At 45.7% G+C, this 25,266-nt stretch overlaps 2 protein-coding genes across 6 annotated transcripts in view; both read left to right on the top strand.

The window, feature by feature from the left end:
* The window catches only part of iqgap3 (IQ motif containing GTPase activating protein 3), a 32,759-nt gene extending 26,389 nt beyond the window's left edge, over positions 1-6,370 (top strand). The window contains exons 29-37 of the mRNA XM_056286165.1: positions 770-902; positions 1,950-2,070; positions 2,744-2,879; positions 3,276-3,363; positions 3,634-3,846; positions 3,959-4,122; positions 4,862-4,981; positions 5,071-5,179; positions 5,604-6,370. Of these exons, the coding sequence (XP_056142140.1) occupies positions 770-902; positions 1,950-2,070; positions 2,744-2,879; positions 3,276-3,363; positions 3,634-3,846; positions 3,959-4,122; positions 4,862-4,981; positions 5,071-5,179; positions 5,604-5,714 (1,195 nt within the window). The 3' untranslated portion in view covers positions 5,715-6,370. The remainder of the gene's footprint in view (positions 1-769; positions 903-1,949; positions 2,071-2,743; positions 2,880-3,275; positions 3,364-3,633; positions 3,847-3,958; positions 4,123-4,861; positions 4,982-5,070; positions 5,180-5,603) is intronic.
* A 988-nt stretch (positions 6,371-7,358) lies between these two features.
* Positions 7,359-25,266, top strand: part of gatad2b (GATA zinc finger domain containing 2B) — a 29,040-nt gene continuing 11,132 nt past the window's right edge. For 4 of the 5 annotated variants that reach the window (XM_056286031.1, XM_056286029.1, XM_056286030.1 and 1 more), the window contains exons 1-4: positions 7,359-7,532; positions 22,481-22,916; positions 23,050-23,179; positions 24,466-24,597. In XM_056286031.1, the coding sequence (XP_056142006.1) occupies positions 22,483-22,916; positions 23,050-23,179; positions 24,466-24,597 (696 nt within the window). In that variant the 5' untranslated portion in view covers positions 7,359-7,532; positions 22,481-22,482. Of the gene's footprint in view, positions 7,548-22,480; positions 22,917-23,049; positions 23,180-24,465; positions 24,598-25,266 lie in introns of all 5 variants that reach the window. The other variant, XM_056286028.1, reaches the window with a different exon arrangement.

Raw genomic sequence — 25,266 nt, 5'->3', positions numbered from 1 at the left:
TGAAAGTTCATTAGTCCAGATCGCACTGCGTGATATGCAGTTAGACTTAATGTTATTTGCTATGTAGTGATTATAGTGGTAGTATACAATAATGTTTGAGTTATATGGTCTGGTTGAGTCATATTGTGGTTGCAATTGTCGAATTATGTTCAGTTGTAGAGCAGTATGGTTCAGCTGAGTCATATTATGATATTAGCTGTAGAATAATGTTCAGTTATAGAATGGACTGTCCCTGTTACCATGTCAAAACATGTCCTTTTTCACCACATTTTATATTACTGCATAAATCAGTCTAACCTAACCTGTCCCTGCCACCACAACTGCTGCACTTCAGCTGAGCGAGTCTGCCAGTGCTTCTGGCAGCACTGCACAGCTTAAACTGAATACACTGTATTAAAAATTATACTGAATAACTACAAAAGTAAAAGATGAGTGGTATGGGTTTGAGAAATATTATAAAAAGAGAAATTGTCCCTAGGTGTGAATGTGTCGGCCCTGTGATGGCCTGGCGGCCTGTCCAGCGTGTCTCCCCGCCTGCCGCCCCATGACTGCTGGGATAGGCTCCAGCATCCCGCCACCCTACTTGGGATAAGCGGCTTGGATAATGGATGGATGGATAAAAAGTGAACGTTTGCCACAGTAAAAAATGCCACATGTCGTGATAAAGCAAATAATTATTAAGTATATGGTGAGAGCAGTATGAGTATGTTTGCATGTTGCAGCTAACTCTATCTAGTGTCAACATGACAAACATTTCATCTTTTGACAGGAAGTTCCTGCGTGCAGCCTGCGATGTCCCAGAGCCAGAAGAGCGTTTTAACATGGACGAGTACTCTGAGCTGGTCATCCTCAACAAACCTGTCATCTATATCACTGTTAGCGAGCTGCTGAACACACACAAGGTCAGCAGGGGGCATGTCCATACTTCAAAATATAAAACCCACACATTGCAGGCATGTAAGTGAATCATGGCTTGGCATGTTGAGTTCCCTGTACTCCTGAATTCGTGGCGCTCAACTTATTGTTTCATGGGCCCATCAAGCAAGATGGAGTGGGGGGAAAAAATAAACGAAATTTTGAAAAATTTCAGGGGGTCCCTGTCAAACTAGTCTGGCCTGAGACTAGAGGGAACAGCAGATGTTAGCTGCATATTTGTGACAATATAAAGCAATGAGGGATAGATCATGTCTCTGAAAAAATTATAGCAAATATGTAGAACCCTGTTAATTAGATGGATGGAAAGATGACAGGAGTGGAGAGCTAGATCAGTAGACTTATGGGATGGAAAGATCAGCAGGAAGATCAGAAAGATAATTTTTCTTTTTTTTCCCCCCTCCCTTTCTCCCCAATTGTACCCGTCCAATTACCCCACTCTTCTGAGCTGTCCGGGTCGCTGCTCCACCCCCCTCTGCTGATCCGGGGAGGGCTGCAGACTACCACATGCCTCCTCCCATACATGTGGAGTCACCAGCCGCTTCTTTTCACCTGACAGTGAGGAGTTTTGCCAGGGGGATGTAGCGTGTGGGAGGATCACTCTGCCTCCCCCTCCCGAACAGGCGCCCCGACCGACCAGAGGAGGCGCTAGTGCAGCGACCAGGATATATACCCACCTCCGGCTTCCCACCTGCAGACACAGCCAGTTGTGTCTGTAGGGACCCCCGACCAAGCCGGAGGTAACATGGGGATTCGAACTAGCGATCCCCGTGTTGGTAGGCAACGGAATAGACCGCTACGCTACCCGGATGCCCCCCAGAAAGATCATTTTAATGAACCATGTGCATAAAGATCGCCTCCTGAAGTCAGCCATTCCACAATGAACTGTGTTCTGTGGTCAGCGTTGGTCTACATCAAACCATCAGCGAGGCTTTCAGTGGACGGTTAACTAACACTGCATTTGGCCAGTTTCTGCAGTTAATAACTAGCTGCCTGTATTTGTGCTGTTTGTGTAGCTGCTGTTGGAGCACCAAGACTCTCTGTGTCCAGACCCCTCAGACCCTCTGCTGGTCCTGCTCAGGGACTTGGGGACAGTTCCCTCCCTCCAGGAGTTGGTTGGTAAGGGCCTCACTTCACTTTAATATACAGATGATATGTTACTGTCATTATTCTGCTATTTTACTTTTGTAGTATGTGTACTGTGTAAGATTGTGCCCACATGCTAATACCACATGTTTTTTTTTTATTGTGTTGGGTTAAAAATACCTATCGTAAAATTGAGTTATTATCTCAAGTAAGCCAAATTTATTTGTACATGTAAGACTTATGAATACCTCAGTGTCCCCAGACAAATGAAGTGTTTCAAAGCCTGCAAATATGTAATGTTTGGTTTTAAAATGATGGAAGGATTTTTTTCAGTTCCTGTGAAGTTGGCGCCTTTGCAGAAATGTGGTTTTTGCCAGATAGCGACAAAAATGACCACGGCGAAACAGAAGGCTGTGAAAAGTTTAACTGTAGTCTTGGTATGATGAAAAAAAAAACTGAACAAAACTTAAGCGAGATATGCAAAAATGAAATGTTGAGGACCCCCACGTCACCCCAGTCAACAAAATACCTACGTCTCACTACCCTGGCCTACTAATAGGAAAACGTTCTAGGGGAAACACTCTTCCTTGCTTTCTTTGTCCTCCTTGTTTTGAGATGATCTGTGAGGATTGCCTTGCTGTGCTACCTGGGTCGTTTTCTGCCAGACATGTCTAATCAGCCTCGGATAGTGTTGCATGCTTTGATTCAGTCTTGCTCCTCTCCTCAGGAGAGCCTGCAGGACACCAGGCAGAATCTGGGTCGGACTCTTGTAAAACAGAAGTGTCTCTCACCCTCACCAGCAAGTTTGACATCTTCAAAGACTCGAACGACCAGCCCGATGCCAAAGGAATCCTGCTCAGGTAGGCGAGCCGAGCCAGCAGTCTTAACCTGTTGGCTTCACCTGTGTGGCAGAGTTAGGGTGTGGACCAACCATCCCGAGTTAGTCTAACTCAGCACAGATAAACTGGTCCCGCACACCCATGCCCAGGAAGGCTGTGGGGATGTGGACCCGCATAGCTCTCTCCTTGGCTCTTGCGTGTCCTCGTTTGGGCTTTGGAACCGATTTATCTGTCCTGCTTTAATTGGACTAACTCAGGACAGCTGGTCCACACCCCGCTGTGCCACACTCGATTAGCCACACCCTTTATCTCCACCCGTTATTGAATCATAGTCCTGTTCATGAACCTCAACAAGATGGTGTGTGTGTGTGTGTGTGTGTGTGTGTGTGTGTGTGTGTGTGTGTGTGTGTGATATAGCACTAAGCAGCTGATCATCGATGTGATCCGGACCCAGCCAGGAGACTCTCTGAACGAGGTTCTGAGGGCTTCTATCTCACATGAACAGGTACACGCAGAAACACACACACACAGACATATGCTGACAAAAACGGACAGATATCCATACAGACACACACAAAAGGTGCCTTTCCATCCCTCTGTTTCCATCATCGGTAAAATGGCTTTCCGTTGTTTGGTTCAGGTGCTCAAATGTAGGCCCATCTCAAGTAGCGCTACCATATATATATGGCCAGTCCTATGAAGCGCAACTTGTTTGTCCCAGTTTGATTTTTCTTTTTTAATCTTTCTTTTATTCTTTCTCTCCTGTTCTATCCAGGAAGTGCAGCATGACTGGATGATTCATAGGCGTGTCCAGCGTGATGCACGCACGCCTGACAAGATGAAGAGGAACCAGTCTCTTGTTGCCGATGGAAACCTCCGTCTGGAGGAGAAGAAGAGAAAGATTGTGAGGAACCTCCGTCGCCTGGAGAGCCTGGGGGTCCTGACGCCCCCTAACTGTGACACACAGATACTGCAGCTGATAGCCAAGGTACAAACACCCATAAAATATCTGGTTTCATCGTCCCAGCCGTGGAGGGAAACGTCTTCGTCTGTTCGAGTTTTAAAACACACCTCCTCTCCACCCCTCATCTCTCCTCCAGGACATTCGTCATCAGCGTTTATATCGTCAGCGACGCGGGGTGGAACTTGTGAAGTTCAGACAGACACTGGATAATCTCCATGCCAAGAGTGCCTTTCACAGCCAGCAGATCGACTTCTACAGCCAATACATTACTTCCTGTCTGGACAACCTGACCACAGACACGTCTGTACACAAACACCCCCATACGATATCTCTCTCACACACACACACACACACATAGAGTTGCAGACGATTATGCAGGACAAGGTGTCTGGTTTTAGGAATATACTGGACAAGGCAGGGGTTTAAGTACTCACCACACCAACCAGATTACACCATGGCCACTTGCCAAAATAATTTAAAAAAGTTTGTGCACATTTTTCATTCAAATTATACCTGCAAACAAAATCCATGTTACCCAAGTAATAACTTCCTGGTCATTTGTCTATGTACCATGTGTATCAGTACTGTGATACTATGTTACCTGTAAGAGGTCCTGTTGTTAGACTGTAACTCTTTGACAATTGTGTACAGGTTTGCTTGTTTTTCTGTCCACATCTCTTCCTCTCTATTCAAAGACATTCAAACAAAAGGAGGGTTGCTATTTTAATTTCTTCCTGCAGTGTTAATACCATATATTCCTCCATGCTTAAAGATCTGCCAGATGAGGCTTTTGAGACATGTGGACAGAGAATGACTTGATCTTTACTCAGCTCACACACACACACACACACACACACACACACACACACACACACACACACACACACACACACACACACACAGTGCATCCACACATACTCAATCTACACACATGAAAACTCACTGCATCTACACACACACTCAGTCCATTTACACACACTTAATTCATACACACACACACACCTGTGTATATTGTCCTCAGCAACTTGTCTCCCTGCAGAAAGACCAACAAGAAGGCAGAGTCCAGAGGAAAGAAGAAATCACCCAGTCTGTCATACAGCGCCTCCCGGCTGCGTGAGAAGGGAGTTCTGCTTGAGATCGAGGACCTGCCAGTTACACAGTTAGCATACGCACAACCACACACGTCATTCTACTATGTTACGGGGTGTCGGTACAGTACTAACAGGAAGTGTATGTGTGTGTTTTCAGGTTTAAGAACGTTGTGTTCGACTTCGTCCCGGCAGAGGAGAGAGGAAGCTTCCTGGTTAACGCTCGATTCTTGGGGGTCGAAATGGAACAGTTTCCCCTCAAATACCAGGTAACCAAAAACCAAGTTAAATATCAGGCCAAATGCCAGGTCAATTCATGCCAAATACAGGCCGAATACAAGGTCAAACAAGGTTAAATACTGGGCCAAATGCCAGGTCAAACACAGGCCAAGTAGCAAGTCAAACCAGGTTAAATTCTAGGTCAAGGCAAGCCAAAAGCAGGCCACCTACCTGGGTAAAACCAGGGTAATGGCTGTTTAAACCAGGCTAAGTATCAGGAACTGTAGGGCTAAAGCCAGACATAATGTTGTGTATTTGAATTATAACAGAATATCTGAATATTTAAAGACACCTGCAGTCTATTTGCAACAGAATCAGGACATGTTTTCAGATCAACACAAAGCTCAACTGTGTGTGTGTGTGTGTGTGTGTGTGTGTGTGTGTGTGTGTGTGTGTGCGCGTGTGTGTGTGCAGGATTTGTTACAGCTCCAATATGAAGGTGTAGCAGTGATGAAAATGTTTAAAGCCAAAGTCAACGTCAACCTTCTCATCTTCCTCCTTAACAAGAAATTCTTCAAAAAGTGACACCATTTCCTACTTCCTATCCCTGCACCAACTCATCATTCCACATGTTAATCAGCAGCTCATCTTCTTTTTCCACCATCCATCCATTCATTCGATCATGATCGCAGACACCAAGTCTGGCACGATTCTCATTAGCTGTCCAGCAGCCATTAGGAACCGGGTCCCACCATCATAGTGCAGTTTGAGTTCTGTCTGCTTTATTAAAATGTGTTCACATCTCACTTCCACCCGCTGTCTGAGCAGTTCAGCTTCAAAAGGATCAGATTTCTCTAATCAATAATTGAACCGTAAGTGTTGTATCAATACACTGTTTAATGTCATCTCTTCGAACTCATTTTCTGTATTATGCATCATCAGTACTTTCACTGTATACTTAATACACACCACATACACAATCAAGGCTATTCCAGTCACCCGGGTTCGATCCAGTGCAATATCCTCCGAGGACCAAAGGATAGGTTGGTGTCTTGTTGAAAAGCCATGTGAAAAGTAAAGCCTGGCTGCGGTAGAAATCATACACATACATACACACACCTGGCCTTTCCGACCTGAATACTGATGATTACCAGCCTTCGTGTAAATCTGCTCTAGAATCTGTAAATGTATTCTGTTCTGTCCTGTCTTTTTAAGTGTTAGTGTTTGTCATGGAGTTTAAGTGTCTGTCCTCCTGTCTTAAGATTCATTCTTTTATGGGGGGGGGGGGGGGGTTTCCAGCTCTGAAAGGGAAATATCTGGTAAAACCATCGGCATCAACACTAAATCCACATAATCCTGTCCCTGAAGGGAGTTGGGTTTTTTAAAGATGTATCATTAGAAGAATTTTAAGCTTTTACATCTACTTTACTATATATTTTCTACACTATATTCAAACTTTATCCCTAATAAACGATTTTATACTCTGACGAGTCTGTGTGGTGACCCTGTTTTGACATCAGACCCCTTCTAATAAGGCCACTGGGGTTCTTAAACCAGTCTGTCTCCCTTCTTTTCCAGTAAGGGTTAATTTAGCCATCGGACATTTTAGATGTAAACCAGTTGGAGCTGTGGGCTCAAAAACCAATGGAGGTTCGTTTAGTGGCGACTAATAAAACCCGTCCTGGATCTGAATAACACCGTCCAGGTTCTGCTCTTTATTCCTAATGGAAATGAAATGTGCAGTACCAGCCGTCTGCCGCTATGTAGCAGAATTGAGGGCAAGATATTTGTAACAATGGAAAATTATCACATCGGGTTATTTTCACTGTTACGTCCCTCTATTTTGTTTTCAATCAAGCTCGTTTGGTGGTCCTTACAAATATCCAATCATTTATTGGCTGTATAACAATCGTTTGACTTATTGTCCCTATTCTGAACAGTTGTCCAATACATTTGGAAATGGCTGAGTTTCTGTATTTAAAAAAAAAAACCCAAATTCTTAAGATGAGCGTCTGCGCCCTATAGGAGGCCGTCTGTCGTTCAGCTGTCTATCTACTGGAGAAAACGGAAAGTGGTGGGTGTCCGGTTATTTTTCTATAGGAAACTCCAGTGTGCAGGGTATTCTCTCTCTCTCTCTCTCTCTCTCTCTCTCTCGCGCTCGCTCGCCCCCCCCCGCGCTCCCCCCGCCACACACTTTTTTTTTCTGCCCTGCTCTTCCGACAACACCACGGACCACCGGGAGGCGCGTCACCGACACAACAACCGACCCATAATCTCTGTGTGTGTCTGCGGACCGACAGAACCGGGACCTGTCGGGACCGATCGGCGGGCTTTTGTTTCTGCTGCCGGCACCGGAGCGGACCGGCCGGGGTGGATCTGCCCGGATCCAGCGGAACCTGCGAGGTGAGGCCCAGTCAGGTGAGAGCGGGGACTGGTCGCGGCCTGTGTGAACCAGGACAGAACCAGAACCTCCGCCCTGCTCTGGTGCGGATGGTTCTGGTACCGGCCCGGTACCGGGGGGAGCATCGGGCGGTACGGGAGCCGGAGTATAACGGTACGCCGCCGGCCGTTTTTACCGGCTGATAGAGGACTCCGGCTGGGTTGTTTTCTGTTTTAATAAAGCGGATTTGGTGGATATATGTGGTTTACGTTAGGGGATGCGGTATTTTATGTGTTTTAACGTTGCATAGTGGCCACACTGTAACAATTAGCCGCGGTGCGCGCGCGGATCATATTGATACATAAACGCAAAAAAAAAAAATGCGCTTATTGTTTAATGGCGATCCCCTGGAGGTTAAACCCGGAGACCGGAGAGGAGGAGGAAAAAAACCCCCACCGATCTATCTCCCGGTACCAGTCCGGTTCTTCATTTCCGTGCTAAAACGACTGTGTGTGGGTCCAGACGGCGGGCTGCTCGGCACCGCGGCCAGTGGGCAGATGTCACAATAAAATGAAGTGTTCGGCATCAGCCATTTACGTCGAGGAGACGCGTTCACCCCCTCAACTTGTTTGGTATGCATGCAAATGGCCACCCTGTTCTTCATGACAGCATTACGCAGACGAGAAGAAAGGACTCTGATCCGAAAGATCAGGACCACTGTCTGCTGTCACGTCAGGCCAATTAGGCCATTTCATTAGGATTTTGACATCCAGTTCGAGGTTATAACGTCTAAATCTTACATTAGTTGATCTTTGACGTTTGGGGGTGCCTCGTTGGATCATGCCATTTTTTAAAAAAAAATCGTTAAATTGATTGAATTTCAGTACCACCTTAAAGGCCCAGACATCAACTTTTAAACTTGCACACTTTCATTTTTTTTATTAAGACCGCTTCACCTTTAATCCACCTATTTTTAACGTTTTATACTCTCTCTCTCTGTCTCTCTCGTCTGAAAAAAAATCTGTCTTCAATGAAACGGTACTGGAAATGGGAGTAAATAGGGCTGGAAGTAGGATGTGCCTCGGTTTAAGAAATGAGTTCTTCAGTTGGGTCAGTCGACTCATTACAGTCTGAAATCAGTGAACACATAGACCATTCATTCTCTGTGAAACTGTCCATCAGAGAGACAAACATGTCTCCAGCTCCAGAAGGAAGAAGGAAATAATCCCGTCATTTACTCTCTGCTGTTTCTTGCAAAGGAACCCTAAACTCAGATCTGTTTGGATCACAAACTTTCTGGCTGGGAAGCGACCGCCAGTATTCTTGTATGTGGTTGGTAAGTTATTACATCCTACGTGGAGATGTTTTCTGTTCTCAGCTGCCTGCTAAAATAAGGATTAACACGTTAATATGATGAACTAAAAGTCAGTCTTTCTTTCTTTTCTTTTCTTTTTGGCTTTGAACTTTCTTTGTTGTTGCGGTGTTGAGTTATGGGACGGTGCTTGCTAGGTGGCCTGGTTCTCCTGGCCTCATGGTGACCGAGTCTCTCTCAGGTCTGACAGTCAGAATGAACCAGGCTGATGGTTTCTCAGGATGGCTGCTTGGCGTTAGCAAAGGTTGGCGGATATCAGCGGATGTTAGCTGATGTTAGTGGATGTTCACAGATATTAGTGAATTTTTGCGGATGTTAGCTGATGTCATTGGATGTTAGCAAATGTTAGCTGATGTTAACAGATGTTAGTGGATGTTCGTGGATATTAGCAAATATTAGGTGGTGTAAGTGAATTTTCACAGATCTGGCCTGATGTTAGCGGATGTTGGCAAATGTTAGCTGATGTCAGTGGAGGTTGGTTGATGTTAGTGGTCGTTAGCTGATTTTAAAGGATGTTAGCAAATGTTAGCTGATGTCAGTGGAGGTTGGTTGATGTTAGTGGTCGTTAGCTGATTTTAAAGGATGTTGGCAAATGTTAGCTGATGTCAGTGGAGGTTGGTTGATGTTAGTGGTCATTAGCTGATGTTAAAGGATGCTGGCAAATGTTAGCTGATGTTAGCAGGTATTAGCTTATGTTAGTGGCTATTAGCCAATGTTAGTGGGTGTTAGCTGAGGATAGTGGGTGCCTGACCTGTGAGCAGTTTGGACCATGTCATCATCTGGTCAGGTGGCTTTGCTCTATAGCACTGAGGTAGAATCTGGCTCTCTAACCAGCCTGGTGATCTGCTCTGTTATTGGTCCAGCCACGTCACCATGACAACATGATGCTGTGTAGCTGTAAAGCTGGATGGAGGTGGGCCCTGGAGGCCTGCGGGAGGAGCCAAAAACATGAATGATGCCCCAGCCTAATTGACGACTGGGGCAAAATTGTCCCCTATATCCAAGATTGTACATTCAGTCAGGGTTGGGAGTTCTGTTCCCTTACGGTAGGGAAGGAACGTGTGACCACAGGGTAGATGTATTGATCATCATGGAGACGCTCCTTTCTTCTGTTTTTCGCTTTCTCTCTGCAGAAATTAAATTGATTAGTAGTGTGATCTATAAATAGACTGCCCGTGGTTGCCTCAGCAACCGGTTTGGAAGTACTTGGCAGTGGGCGGAGCCCTAAGTCGGTCCGTGTGGCATGTCCTGTTGGCAGGAGTGTGTGTGTGTGTGTGTGTGTGTGTGTGTGTTAGAGAGAGCGAGAGATATGATGTTCCCTTTACACAGATGGGAGTGGATCTGTAAATCTGCAGATAGATCGGACTGGTCTGGGATAGACAGAATCATCTTGTTAACTGTTTAAGTGTGATGGTTGGAGTCCAGTTTCCATAGATACCATTTTCTCATGTCAATCACTGGCTCTGTAAATGTGTGTGTGTGTGTCAGAGAGAGAGAGAGAGAGAGCGAGGACAGCAAACATCTGCTCTCCCTAAATGTCATTGAGCCACACAAGAAGACCTCACCTGATTGGGATTCTGACCTCTGACCTCTGAGGGTTGGCATCGTTGGGTAGTGGTTAGCACTATTAACTCACAAGAAAAAGAGTCTCCGGGTTCGAGTCCGGGATCTCTCTGTGTGGAGTTTGCGTGTTTTCCCAGCATCATGTGGATTTCCTCCCACATCCCGAAGACGTGTTAGGTATCAGATATGAAGACCAAGACACTCGCCTCAGGCCTTGAGGTCGGTCCTGGGTGCTGCACTGGGGCTGCCCACTGCTCCAAAGAAGCTAGTATTGGTCAAATGCAGAGGAATAACTTCCCCACGTGGATTAATAAAGTGTAACTTAAACGTAGTTAGTAGTTTGTCACAAACATGAAAGACGTGTGTGACGGATTGGCACCAAAGACGGTTAGTCAAATTAACAAGTTGTCCCTCCCGGGCTGCTGTAGATACACTTTTCATTGATCTGGGCTGTGTCCCCAGTCCCTACCATACACTACCACTATATAGTATTTGCTATGTACTTCGCAGTGTACTGCTTTGATAGTAAAGGAAGTTACTCATCGTTTCTTGCTGGAGTGACGAAGGAGAATCTGACTGTTGCAAACAAAAACAGTTTCTGGAATGTTCTTTGGGTTGTTTTGTTTGTTTTCCATTCATTCCTTTTTTTCTTTTGACCATTTTCCTTTGTGATGGTAGAGACACTCCCATAGACGACAGTTGATTCTTTTACTTACTCCACTCTTACTTAATTAAAAAAAGGTAGGTTAGACACATTTTTACACCGCCGAGTGTAGGTCTGCTGCATGGCCATGGGTTTTGTCGCCGTCCACAATTAGTTTTTGGTTTTTTTTTCTTTTTCAAAAGTTTCCAGATCAATCCATCCATCCATTATCCAAACCGCTTATCCTGCTCTCAGAGTCGCGGGGATGCTGGAGCCTATCCCAGCAGTCATTGGGCGGCAGGCGGGGAGACACCCCGGACAAAGCTGCCAGGCCATCACAGGGAAAGGCCATGCGTTTCCGAAATGCGTTGCATTTGAACACACTGCATACTCAGAACATAGTGAGCATTGGTTTGTAGTGTGCAGTTGGGGCACAGTCCTGGATTAGGATCATGTCCGTACAGTAACTTACATTTCGTTAATGATGAGATGTGTTGAATTATGTTCAGGAGCTCTACGTACATCGTCATAGTGGACGTTACAACAGTGAATTTATCTTTAAAGTGGAAAGTGTTGCGTCATTTAGTCAACAAAGACTACAAACAAATTCTCTTATCAGCTAAACTGTCTGTACAGAAAGAAAAAAGATTTATTAAAAACTCTGATAAGGGCTAGGTTTTTCAAGGTACACTGCGTAGGTCTTAATGAATGATGGCAGTACAAAAACGTGTATGCCGGGCGTGCGGGTAGCGTGGCAGTCTATTCTGTTGTCCACCAACACGGGTATCCCCAGTTCGAATCCTACCTCCGGCTTGGTCCGGCGTCCCTACAGACACAATTGGCCGTGTCTGCGGGTGAGAAGCCGGATGTGGTTGTGTGTCCTGGCTGCTGCACTAGCTCCTCCTCTGGTTGGTCGGGGCGCCTGTTCGGGAGGGTGGGGGAACTAGGGGGAATAGCGTGATCCTCTCACGTGCTACGTCCCCCTGGTGAAACTCCTCACTGTTGGGTGAAAAGAAGCGGCTGGCGACTCCACATGTATCGGAGGAGACATGTGGTAGTCTGCAGCCCTCCCCGGATTGACAGAGGGGAGGGAGCAGCGACCGGAATGACTCGGAAGAGTGGGGTAATTGGCCAAGTACAATTCAGAGAAAAGGGGGGGGGGGCATGTATGCCATACTAATGTACATAATGTAACTACACATTTCTACATATAGACAATAGAATATATATATATATATATATATATATATATATATATATATATATATATATATATATATATATATATATATATATATATATATATAATCCAGTGAGTCAAGTAAATTCTTTATGAGGCAGTACAAGCCTGTTTCATGCCGTGAGCCCTGTGATGGCCTGGCAGCCTGTGCAGGGTGTCTCCCCGCCTGCCACCCAATGTCTGCTGGGATAGGCTCCAGCATCCCCGCGACCCTGAGAGCAGGATAAGCAGTTTGGTTAATGGATGGATGGGTGGATATATCAAGCCACATATAGACAATAGACTATACATATCACTACTTACTGAGGTTTTTCCACATATCAGACAATACTATGACATGTTCTCTCAAATAAAACCAACTCTTTTTACTAGAATAAACACTACTGGAATATTCAGTGAATGGTATTCATCTTTATGGTGAACAACTATTATAGTGTATGTTCAACTGGTATTAGTATGCAGCAGGGATAGGCAACATGGTCCAGAAAGGTCCGGTGTGGGTGCAGGTCTTTGTTCCAACCAAGGAGTTACACACCTGAGTCTACAAATCAAGGTCCTTAGCAAAGACTATTGGTTGACTAATAGAATCAGGTGTGTAACTGCTTGGTTGTAACAAAGACCTGCACCCACACCGGACCTTTCTGGGCCATGTTGCCTATCCCTGGTATACAGTGAACTGGTGTTAGAAAATGTAGTGAGCTGGTGTGCATATATATATATATGTAAAATGTACACACACACAGTGATCTAGTCTTAGCATACACAATGAACTGGTGTTGATATATCTGGTGGTAGTTAGTATGTACAGGGAACAGGTGCTAGTATACACCGATCAGCCAAAACATTAAAACCATTTGCCTAATATTGTGTCAGCCCCCCTCGTGCCACCGAAACAGCTCTGACTTGTCAAAGCATGGACTCCTCTGAAGGTGTCCTGTGGTATCTGGCACCAAAATATTACTAGCAGATCCTTCAAGTCCTCTAAGTTGTGAGGTGGGGCCTCCATGGATTGGACTGGTTTTTCCAGCACGTCCCACAGATGCTCAGTCGGATTGAGATCTGTGAAATTTGGAGGCCAACGCAACACCTTGAGCTGTCATGTTCCTCAAACCATTCCTGAACGATTTTTGCTGTGTGCCGGGGCGTATCATCCTGCTGAAAGAGGCTAAGCTATCAGGGAATACCGTTGCCATAAAGGGGTGTACCAGATCTGCAACTGCAGGTGGTACTTGTCAAAGTAACATCCACATGAATGCCAGGACCCAAGGTTTCCCAGCAGAACATTGCCCAGAGCATCACACTGCCACCGCCGGCTTGCCTTCTTCCCACAGTGCATCCTGGTGTCATCTCTTTCCCAGGTAAACGATGCACAGGCACCAAGCCATCAACATAATGTAAAAGAAAACATGATTCATCAGACCAGTTCACCTTCTTCCATTGCTCCAAGGTCCAGTTCTGACACTCACATGCCCATTGTAGGTGCGTTCATCGGTGGACAGGGGTCATTATGGGCACTGACCGGTCTGCAGCTATGCAGCCCCATATGCAGCAAGCTGCGATGCACAGTGTGTTCTGACACCTGTCTATCATAGCAAGCATTCACTTTTTCAGCAATTTGAGCTACAGTAGCTCTTCTGTGGGATCGGATCAGCCGGGCTAGCCTTCGCTCCCCATGCCCATCAGTGAGCCTTGGGTACCCATGATCCTGTCGCCAGTTCACCAGTCATTCCTTGGACCACTTTTGGTCGGTACTGACCACTGCATACTGGGAACACCCCACAAGTTTTGGAGATGCTCTGACCCAGTCGTATAGCCATCACAATTTGGCCCTTATCAAAGTCACTCAGATCCTTACACTTGCCCATTTTTCCTGCTTCCAACACATCAACTTCAAGAACTGACTGTTCACCTGCTGCCTAATATATCCCACCCCTTGACAGGCGCCATTGTAACAAGATAATGTTATTCACTTACCTGTCAGTGATTTTAATGTTTTGGCTGATCGGTGTATATGGTGAATTGGTGTTACTATATCCAGTGAACTTGTGTTGGTATATTAAAAAGTGAGCTAGTGTTGGCATATACAGTGAACTGGTATTAGTATATATGGTGAAGTGGTATTAATATATACAATGAGCTGATGTTAGTAATTACAGTGAACTCGTATCATCAGGGATTAAATTGGGATTTGTTATATGGGGGAGGGGGGGTCTCTGGTTTCAGGGTGGCCATGACTGCATGTGTGTGTGCATGGATTTCAATACATGCTTTCTTGCTTGACAGTTTAACTCGAACGAGAGCTTGCCAGCTAGCTTTGTGTAACAACTACCATAGGTTAGCCACAAACTATGTTGCGTTATTCTCATTTCGTAAAATCGAAACATTGTTTATGCAGAATATCAGAACAGTTTAAATTCTGTTATTAAACCTGTCAGTTTCTGACCTATGCTTCTCCCTACCTTGCCATCCAACTATATGCTACATACTGGCCTCCAGCCTAATTTGATTAACAGGATGGTTCACATGAATTTAGTCACAAAATTAAACCAAGCAAAATGGCCCTGGCTGCTGATATTACTGCCATACCTAGCTAGCTAAAATAAGTTACTTGGCTGTCTGAGGATATGATGAGCTTGCCTTGCTTTAAAACTAAAATACTTGACAATAATGAATAACCGTGGTCGCTGGTTTGTAGTTAAGTTTACAGCAGTTGGCTAAAATATCAATGTTGATAGAGGAGACATTGTTTAGTGGGAATATCAGACCAACAGTGTGTGTAGTCAAGGATTGATAGCTTGGACCGTAACTTTGTATCTGGTTGGGAGTATGTGACCACTGTGGTGCATCAGTAAGAATGCAAGGATGTTATCTTCAAAGATGTTTATTGATAACAACTGGTGGTTGTTTGTGTGTGGTTCTGAAAATGAAACACCATTCGGAGTTCACCACGGACGTGCGACGAGCCTGGCCAAGCTAGGCCAGTATGTAGACGAGCGAATCTTCTGGCAAATGTTCGGCCCCTTCAGTGCTGTCACCAACATCAAGGTGATCCGAGACTTCAACACCAAGTGTAAAGGCTCACCTCCATAAACCTGGAGGGGATGTGCAACATGCAGAGTCAGGGTCTGGAGTTACTCTCAAACTTGTCCATTTCCCAAAGGCACCTCCCAGCACATTCAGGAATCTCCTCTCTAAACCTGGAGGGGTTTTTCTCCAGTGTGCTGCAAATCCACCGAAACCGTGACCTGCCCCGTATCCTTCAGAGCATGCGAGGCCTTGTCAATCTGGATCTGTTATTCATGTTTCAGATGAGTTGCTGTTGGGTTTGGGCCACACAGCCATGGACCATCAAAAGATGTCACGGGGTCATTACCCCAGACGAGGCACCTGTACCTTGAGAAGGTTGTCTTTAAAGTGTATTATGGATGAACCCCATGGACAGGTGGCGAGTGGTTGTTCATGGGCAAGTTTGGCATCAACCTGCCCAGATTTGCATGTCAAAATCAGTGTGGTGCAAGTGGTCAACACAGACCAACTGGCCAGGATACTACTTCCTAGATACCGCTCACACTACTACATGAGAGCCTGCTACCTCCCTAATGGCGACTGGAGCACCAAGCCCGTTTTCTCTGACATGCTGCCTCAGTACAGACACAGCCTGCAGCGTCTAAGCCTGGACCTGAACAACTGCCATGAGATAGTGGATGAGGAGCTGCTGGACCTGGTTAAGGTTTTTGTGTGTCTGCAGCAGCTGGAGGTCAATGCTTTCCTGGATATCAGCACCTTGGCGAGGCTACTGCAAAACAGACTGAATACAAGGAGCAGACTCAACCACATCAATGTGAGGACATATTCTGCGACTGCGTTCCAGAGCTCAGACATCAACTGCGAGCTCCGGTCAGAGGAGAAGTCAGATGGGGTACCGAACCGGGCGACCCAGGTCCCAATGAATACCCGGGGTACCTTGGTGGATGTCATCAACAACGGTGAGACGGCTTTCGGCCATCGAGTCGTCCCGTCCACCATTGTGAGGAGGTAAGTAAATTCATGGGAGGGGTGCAGGGGGCCCACCAGGTCCATGTTTATGTGGTCAAACCTCCTTTTGGGCACCGGGAGCTGCGCCGGGTGGGCTTCTTTTTTGAGCCAGTGCCAGATGAATTTCGCCACCACCAGTCTCTGAGATGGCCTTTTGCCTGGGTGGGAGAGGCCATGGACAGTATCGAAAACACACTGCCTCCATCCAGTGGGAATGGCGGGCTGGGGCTGACCCGCGGAGATGTCGCACAGGACGGTACCAGCGTTGTCGAAAGCCACGTCCTCTAACTGCAGCCCTGTGACTGCATGTCCGGGTTGGCGGACAAGTTCCGCTCCACAACGGGAGGCAGTACCAACGGTGAGATCCACACATACACCCATTTGGAACAAGTGTGGTATACTCACTCCTACCTCACGGTGAGGACATTCCCCCACCAGTTAATAAACTCATGATGGTAACAGGCCATTATTCCCGGGGGTGCGCCTTCTCCAGGTCCCGCGTGAGTCGGAGCTGGTGGATACGACCGTCAGCTCGCTGCTGACCGTTGAAAGTGATGATGCAACGTCATTTTAAACTCGAAAAAAAAACACGAATGGTTACTTATTTGAATGGCCAAATGTAATATATGTATTCTTTTAACAATAAAGGCAGGGTAAAAATCTATGAATAATTCTTTTTTGGTCAGTGCTTAACGCCGCCTGATGACATCTGAGGTATTATGTGGCGGTGCTGAGCGCCGGACACCCCCGGCCCAATTTAACCCCTGTCAAGCAGTATACGGTCATTGTGGTCAGCAACTGTAATGGCACATCCAAAGCAACATTTCAGAGCACGTAAACCCATTGCTGCCCTGTGATGGCCTGGCGGCCTGTCCAGGGTGTCTCCCCGCCTGCCGCCCAATGCCTGCTGGGATAGGCTCCAGCATCCCCGCGACCCTGAGAGCAGGATAAGCGGTTTGGATAATGGATGGATGGATGGAAACCCATTGCTTTCCGGGCCTTAACCTACAGCCAAATAACACGCCTTGTCTACTACTACTACTACTTCTTTCAGCTGCTCCCGTTAGGGGTCGCCACAGCGGATCATCCAAATAATGCGCCTTGTAATAATGCAAAATAGACTCACAAGTGACGTTAATTGCTTGAAAAAGAAATGATGCATGACGATCTTTCATCTGGGCAAACTTGTCAGTAACTTTTGTATCGAAGTTCAGCAATCCATGAATGAATTCATTTTCAGTTGATAGCATAGCAAGTGCATTTAACCTCCGTTGCTCCATCCCATATGGGGTGTGAAATGGTGTTGCGTGTAGCAACGGCGATGCTGTCCAGGGATAGGCAACATGGTCCAGAAAGGTCCGGTGTGGGTGCAGGTCTTTGTTCCAACCAAGGAGTTAACACACCTGAGTCTACAAATCAAGGTCCTTAGCAAAGACTATTGGTTGACTAATAGAATCAGGTGTGTAACTGCTTGGTTGGAACAAAGACCTGCACCCACACCGGGCCTTTCTGGACCATGTTGCCTACCCCTGCATGTCTACTAAACGTCTTGACCTATGTCATTCATTCTATTGTCTTTTATTGGGTGCTGTCAGCTTGGGGCCAACATGATCGTGCCCCACAGCTCAGTGTTTTCAACTGCTCACTTGGTTAAACGAATGCTGACGGGCCCTTCCCATGCTCACCAAACCAAGACTGCTGGAAGTACTGACCTTTACGCCACAGGTACAGGAAGATATTCGGGAATGTATCGGACAGCTCTACCGTTGTCATATGTGATAAACACGCAGCAATGTTAGATACAAAGAAAAAAAATGTTGTTAATGTAACGACCGCGGATGACTAGACTCGCTAGCCCTTGGCTAACGGGTCGGGCCCTTTAGTTGACTGATGGTCCGTGGTCCGGGCTATCCGGGTTCGGTTCCCGGCTGCGACGGATTCCTGGCTGCCCCAGAATTCGCTACATTGGTGTCAGAGCTGGGATGGAGAGACCGTGAGGCCATCGGAAGCGTGAGGGAGCTGATATGCTGAAGCGCGGGAACGTGCCTCCCAAAGGAGGGAGGGCAGTGTAAAGACCACGGATGACTAGACTCGCTAGCCCTTGGCTAACGGGTTGGACCCTTTAGTTGACTGGTTAGCGCAGTTGCCCGTGGTCCGAGCTATCTGGGTTCGGTTGCCGGCCGTGACGGAATCCCGGCGGCCCCTGAATTCGCTACATTAACGTTGAATTATTGATCATGTTGTGCAATGGCTACTTCTGGTGGGGCCAGGTCCCACCAGCCCCTGATGCAGAGACACCGTTGGGTATGCTCCAGCATCCCCGCGACCCTGAAAGCAGGTCAAGCGGTGTGGATAATGGATGGATGTCTGTCGGCTCTTTGTCACCTTTTGTAGCGAGCACCTGAGTTACGCACGTACATGTGACAGACAGCGAGCCATCAGTGAGTATTCCACGCAGTTCGTGTGATAGTTCCACTTAGAGATGCCGCGGTGAGGGAATTTTACCACTGGTTAATAAACTCACTACCTGGTTTGAATGTTATCAGTCTGTTGAATAGGAGTTATCATCACACATCTGTCCCAAATATATGGGCTAGTAGGGGCCTACTAAACCTACTAGTCGGTTCAGGAGACTGTTATCACCCATTTATTTCAGCGATAATATATCACTGATATGGCAAAATTAAAATACAAATGACACTAATTGAGCTTGTGTGTCCAAGTGGAGAAAGAAAATAACATGAACTTACAAATCCGTGCTTGTCGTAGATTATGTCAGCTGGAGCTTGTGAAAATTGACTTTTGACATCCACTTTCACCAGTCTGGCTTTCACCAGTAGCCGGACTGGTGGACTGGGTATTACTATACATTGAACTGGTGTTGGAGAATATGGTGAACTGGTATTACTATATAGTGAACTGGTGTTAGTAGTATATACAGTGAACTGATATTGATATTTACAGTGAACTGGTATTACTATACAGTGAACTACTGTTAGTATATACAGTGAACTAGTGTTAGTTAGCATATACAGTGAACTGGTGTTGGAATATACAGTGAATCGGTGTTAAACTGTAGGGGTTCTTTAGATGGGTGGTCTGTTGGCACAGCTGGAAAAGGAAGACGGGGGAGGGGGGCAAGAAACAAAGGAGCCTTATGTTGGCATGAGTCTGTATGTATCGGTGTGCGTGTGTTTGTATGTGTGTGTGTGCATGTGTGTTGTGTATGCGTCTATGGGTGTGTAGTGTGTGTGTGTGTGTGTGTGTGTGTGTGTGTGTGTGTGTGGTTTTTTTATGTGTGGATTATGTTTGTGTCTGTGTGTGGATTGTGTAAATATAATTGTGTTTGCGGCATCTATATATTTGTGTTGTGTGTGCCGTGTATGTGTGTGTGTGTGTGTGTTCTGTGTGTGTATGGGTGTTTATATGTGTGTGTTTGTGTGTTAACATAGACTGCATATATACAGTATATGTAACATCTGGTAACACTAACATCTGTCATAGTATAGTATATATACCGCACTATGACAGGATAGCTGTTGCAGTGGTTACTGCTGTAGAATTTACTACTACACCACTGTATACTGTACAACTACAGAGTAGATGTTACTATGGTTACTGATGTAGACTGTACTACGTACCGGCTAGCTGTTATCATGGTAATTGCTGTAGACTTTTACTAATCCAGGATAGATGTTACCATGGTAATTGCTGTAGACTGTACCATCGCAGGGTAAATGTTACTGTGGCTACTGCTGTGGACTGTACTAATACAGGACAGATGTTACCATGGTAATTGCTGTAGACTGTACCATCGCAGGATAAATGTTACTGTGGCTACTGCTGTGGACTGTACTAATACAGGACAGATGTTACCATGGTAATTGCTGTAGACTGTACCATTGCAGGATAAATGTTACTGTGGCTACTGCTGTGGACTGTACTAATACAGGATATATGTTATTGTGTTTTACCGCTGTAGATTGTACTACTATAGGATAGGCGTTACCATGGTTACTGGTTTAATCTGTACCAAACCTGAATAAACACAAAGGGCTTCATTTGTCAAAACAGGATGACAAACGACACAGACAGTATTTACGTAAGTTTTTGGCGGTCTCATTTGGTTTCCAGGATAAGTTCACAAGAGTCGGTTCTTTGGACTGAGATGTCTTCTACTGATGCCGCGTCACTTTAGAACCAGACCTCATTCCACCAACACAAAGATCCTTTATCGTTCCTGCTCACATTCAGCTTCTTTCAGTACTTGGATTTTTGAACGCTCAGATGTTTCAGAGGGAGATGACCCATCATTCTGGTTTACCACAACCATCTATGAGCCGTAACTCCCTAATGTGCTAAATACCATGGGTGGTAGTAATACAGGCTATAATTTGTACCTATGCAAATAGGATACGGCGTGACCCATTGGAACAAACTGCAGTAAAGCGGGGCTGTATAACCGCCGGTGTCATAGATTATATTCGTGTGCGCATTAAGACGTCATCAGCAGACACCTTTTGTTTGTCTGAGCAGGAACACGTCTCACAGATCAACTGCTTTGTCTGAGTGCAGTTCTCCTTCTTCTTTCCACCATTCTTAGACCGAACCATTTCATTTCAACCCCGGCTGGTATTTGTCAGCATACTCACATGGGTATGAATTCAGCAGGAAATTTTAGTTTGAACATTTGTTTAAGAAAATGTGCATACACACACACACACACACACACACACACACACACACACACACACACACACACACACACACACACACACACACACACACACACACACATTTTTACTGAAAAATGAGGCCCAGCGTATTTTCTCAGCACCACCTCAACCTTCCCCCAATCTAATCCTTGCGTGTGTGTGTGTGTGTGTGTGTGTGTGTGTGTGTGTGTGTGTGTGTGTGTGTGTATGTGATAGAGAGACTCTGCCATCCCTCCATTTTAGTGCCCCCCTCCCTCCTCCTTGTTATGGAGGCGGCTGACTCCTCTGTCGTCTGGCTGTAGGCCCAGAGAGAGAGAGAGAGAGAGAGAGAGAGAGAGAGAGAGAGAGAGAGGGAGAGAGAGAGAGAGGGAGAGAGAGAGGGAGCGAGAGAGAGAGAGAGAGAGAGAGAGAGAGAGAGAGAGAGAGAGAGAGAGAGAGCGATCTGGCTGTGAACTGGGTGGGGGAAGGGAACGAGAGGGAGGCTCGAATGTGTTGCAGATTATGTAACACACACTCAAAACACACACACAAACACACATGCATTGATTTGTGTGTTGTTCTCTGTCTCTTTGTCTTTCTCGCCGTGTCTCTCTCGCCTTCTCTCTCGGTACAAATGTGTAACTAACGACCTATTGTGCTCTAATTAGAACCAGTCCAGTCCCCGCCCCCCTTCAGCGTCCGTCAGCCAATTATCATTCCTCCTCTACATCTTCGTGCGTCTCATTGGTGCAAATCATCCCCTGTGGTGCAACCTAACATGCTTCTGTCCTCAACCACGCCTGCTTAGAGCCATGACTCACCACACATACATATAAATACACACACACACACACACACATATACATATATATATAGTTACGCCGCCACACAGACAGAGCTGAGTGTGTGTGAGCGGGATAAATAGAGGACATATGAACTCTGTCACCTCCGCTCCACATGTTTAAGTCATCATCTAACTGCTTTGTACAGCAGTCATGTACGTATGTGAGCTATACGTTGATATCTATGCGTCTGCCTCTTGCCGTTTCTTTTCCCTCTCTCCCTCTTGCTCTTTGTCTCTTTCTCTTTTTTCCCGTTCTTGTCTGTTTGAGCTGTTTTAACTAATCAAACCTGCGGATAATGGACATCATGGCAACTCCGCCGGACCTCTTTGGGTCGAAATGTTCAGGGCTGCTGTCTTGATTGGTGATGTATACTGGTGATTCGGAGGTCAGAGGACATAAACTATCAACTGATTTCAAACTGGCGGTGTCCCCCATTGCTCTCCAACCCTAAAATCGACATTTTTCTAAAGCCAAGGCTGAAACGTAAGACGAGGCTCAGACTGCATCCTCATCTGTCAATCAGACTGATTTCTATTCACCTGTAGCGCCTCCTCTTCTCCTTTTTTCTCCTCTCCTCAGTGATGGAGCGGCTGAATGAGGAGGCAGTGAGGCTGAGTTTGCTGAAGCGAGGTCTGGACTCCTCATCCTCTTCTCTCTCCTCCCTGCCGGTGGGGAGCGTGGTCGGAGGAGGCGGCGTTAGCGCTGAGAGGGAGGAGCTTGTGTCGAAGCGTTTGAAGCTGGAGGGCCACCAGGCCATGGAACGTCTCAAGATGTTGGCCTTCCTCAAACGAAAGGACCTAGCCTCCTTCCAGCCCTCAGCGGCAGAGTTCAAGGGTCACCACCACCAGGGCTCACCAGCCGCGACCTCTGGGCTGGGAGTTGGGCCTTATGACGAGAGGACCAATGGGAGCCTAAGAGCTTCCTCGTCTGGGGGCGTGTCTCATGGTCTGCCAATGGGAAAGAGTGGAAAGGAGAACATGGCGGAGGAGCCAGTAGACATGAGTGCCAAGAGGAGGTGAGATATATGTATATATGTGTGTGTGTGTGTGTGTGTGTGTATGTGTGTGTACACACACAGTTAGGGCAAGTGGTTATACTGATTGTGTGTATGTCTGTGTGTGTGTGTGTGTGTGTGTGCACGTGCTCAGTGATATGGACAGACAGCATCAAACAGCGTCTCCTGATGTTATTGTCCTATCGGACAATGAAGTGTCAAGTCCCTCAGGACCCTGCAAACCACAAGACAACCTGAGGACTGCCAGCATGGACATCTTCAAGGTACTACTGTGTGTGTGTGTGTTTGTGTATATGTGTCTGTGTGTGTCCGTGTGTGTCTGTTGAATACCGATATGACGGCCATGCTGCGGTGCTGCAAACAGCTAGTCGTTGTTAGACTATCGCATGTTGAGTTGTAAAGATCAACGCATCATTGGTTTTATGCCCTGACAACTGTCATGTATGTTTTTAAATTCCTCTTTAAAAAGATGGGCTACATGGTATCAAGTGTGATATCACTGCCATGTTCCTTTTTTGAATGCACCACGCTTAAGCCATATGGTCAGATTTCAATAATTTATTTAAAATGTAACAATAACTTATTTCACCAGTCAGCTGGTGAGTTTTGTTGTTGACATAAATCACAGGGAAGGCAACGTGTTGCCCCACTGGTGACTGCAGGGAAGCAGGAGGATTTCCCACTTTGTTGTTTCTCCGTCATCTCTGACTCCTTCATTGGCTATGGTGTCTCAGAAAGTGCAGCTGCACGCTGCGCTGTCATCTTTGAAGGGTTTTTTTTTTTTTCCGGACACGTGCCGGACACATGCAAGTAAGCGGGGGTGGACAGAAAAAAAAACACAGGGAGAATCCTGATACTGCTTTTTATTCCGAAAGCCCATTTTGATCGACTTTAGATTTAGAAATGAATTCGTGACACCCCCTATAGACTTGTGTGTAAACCTATGTGTTTGTATGTAAATATGTGCATAAGCCTCTGCATATATACACATATTCATGGATATATATATATATATGTGTGTGTGTGTGTGTGTGTATACATACATATATATACATACACACACATATATATATACATATACACACACATACATATATATACATATACATATACACACGTGTGTGTGTGTGTGTGTGTATATATATATATATATATATATATATATATATATCCATCCATCCATCCATCCACTATCCAAACCGCTTATCCTGCTCTCAGGGTCGCGGGGATGCTGGAGCCTATCCCAGCAGTCATTGGGCGGAAGGCGAGGAGACACCCTGCACAGGCCGCCATGCCATCACAGGGCCGACACAAATATACACACATATATATATATATATGTATGCGTGTGTGTGTGTGTGTGTGTGTGTGTGTGTATATACTATATATATATATGTGTGTGTGTGTATATGTATGTATGTATGTGTGTGTATATATATGTAAATATATAATGTATGTATATATACATATGTGTATGAGTATGTGTATGCGCCTATATAAATGAAAAAATCTCCAGGCATCTTAAAAAATTGTGTGTGTGTGTGCATAGGGGAAGAGTGTGGAAGAGCGTCAGGCGGTGATCAAGGCATTGAAGGAGGAGTTACGTTTGGAGGAGGCTCGCCTGGTTCTCCTTAAGAAGCTCCGACAGAGCCAGACGCAGAAGGAGAACCTGCTGCACAAGGTGTGTGTCAAGTCAAGGGAACCCGGTTCAGTGGCAAGAGCGACTGGCGACTCTCATTCACTCTTTGTTATCTGTGCCCTCGTTTTTCATATTTCAGATGTACCAAACTTCTTCTTGATTCGTAAATAAACGATCATAAATCTATACATAGACAGGAAATGTAAAAAGCATTATTCTGTTAATGTGAATTAAGTGCTACAATACATTTACTGTACAAAATTTAAAGATTAACACGAACACTAAGTCAGATGACACTCATTTTAGAGTCCATTTCTACTTTCTTAGTACCCGGCATTTCTTGCAAAGTTATTCAGTAGGGATGAGGCAGTTACCAGTTTTACTATATACCATGGTAATAATATGCCATGGTAAGTAAACTGCTTCCAATTTTTTTTATCACATTAACTGTAGGACCATAGCACACTTACACTTTAGATCTTCATTGTATATTTATCTGTCATTCATAATTGGTGTGTAATCTGTACCTCATCTACTGTCCATATGTCCATATATATATCAAGCTTAACTCTCACTTACTTACACTTTCCCCTCCAGGGATAGTGAAATCACTATTATTGAAATAATCATAGTTGTCGTTACCTCTACCAGGCGGTAGCCTGGAAGGGATTATGCATGTCTGTGTGTGTGTGTGTGTGTGTGTGTGTGTGT

The sequence above is a fragment of the Lampris incognitus genome, chromosome 9, assembly GCF_029633865.1.
Source record: "Lampris incognitus isolate fLamInc1 chromosome 9, fLamInc1.hap2, whole genome shotgun sequence".
In the NCBI taxonomy this organism is placed as follows: Eukaryota; Metazoa; Chordata; class Actinopteri; order Lampriformes; family Lampridae; genus Lampris; species Lampris incognitus.
This window is presented reverse-complemented; position numbering and strand designations above follow the sequence as displayed.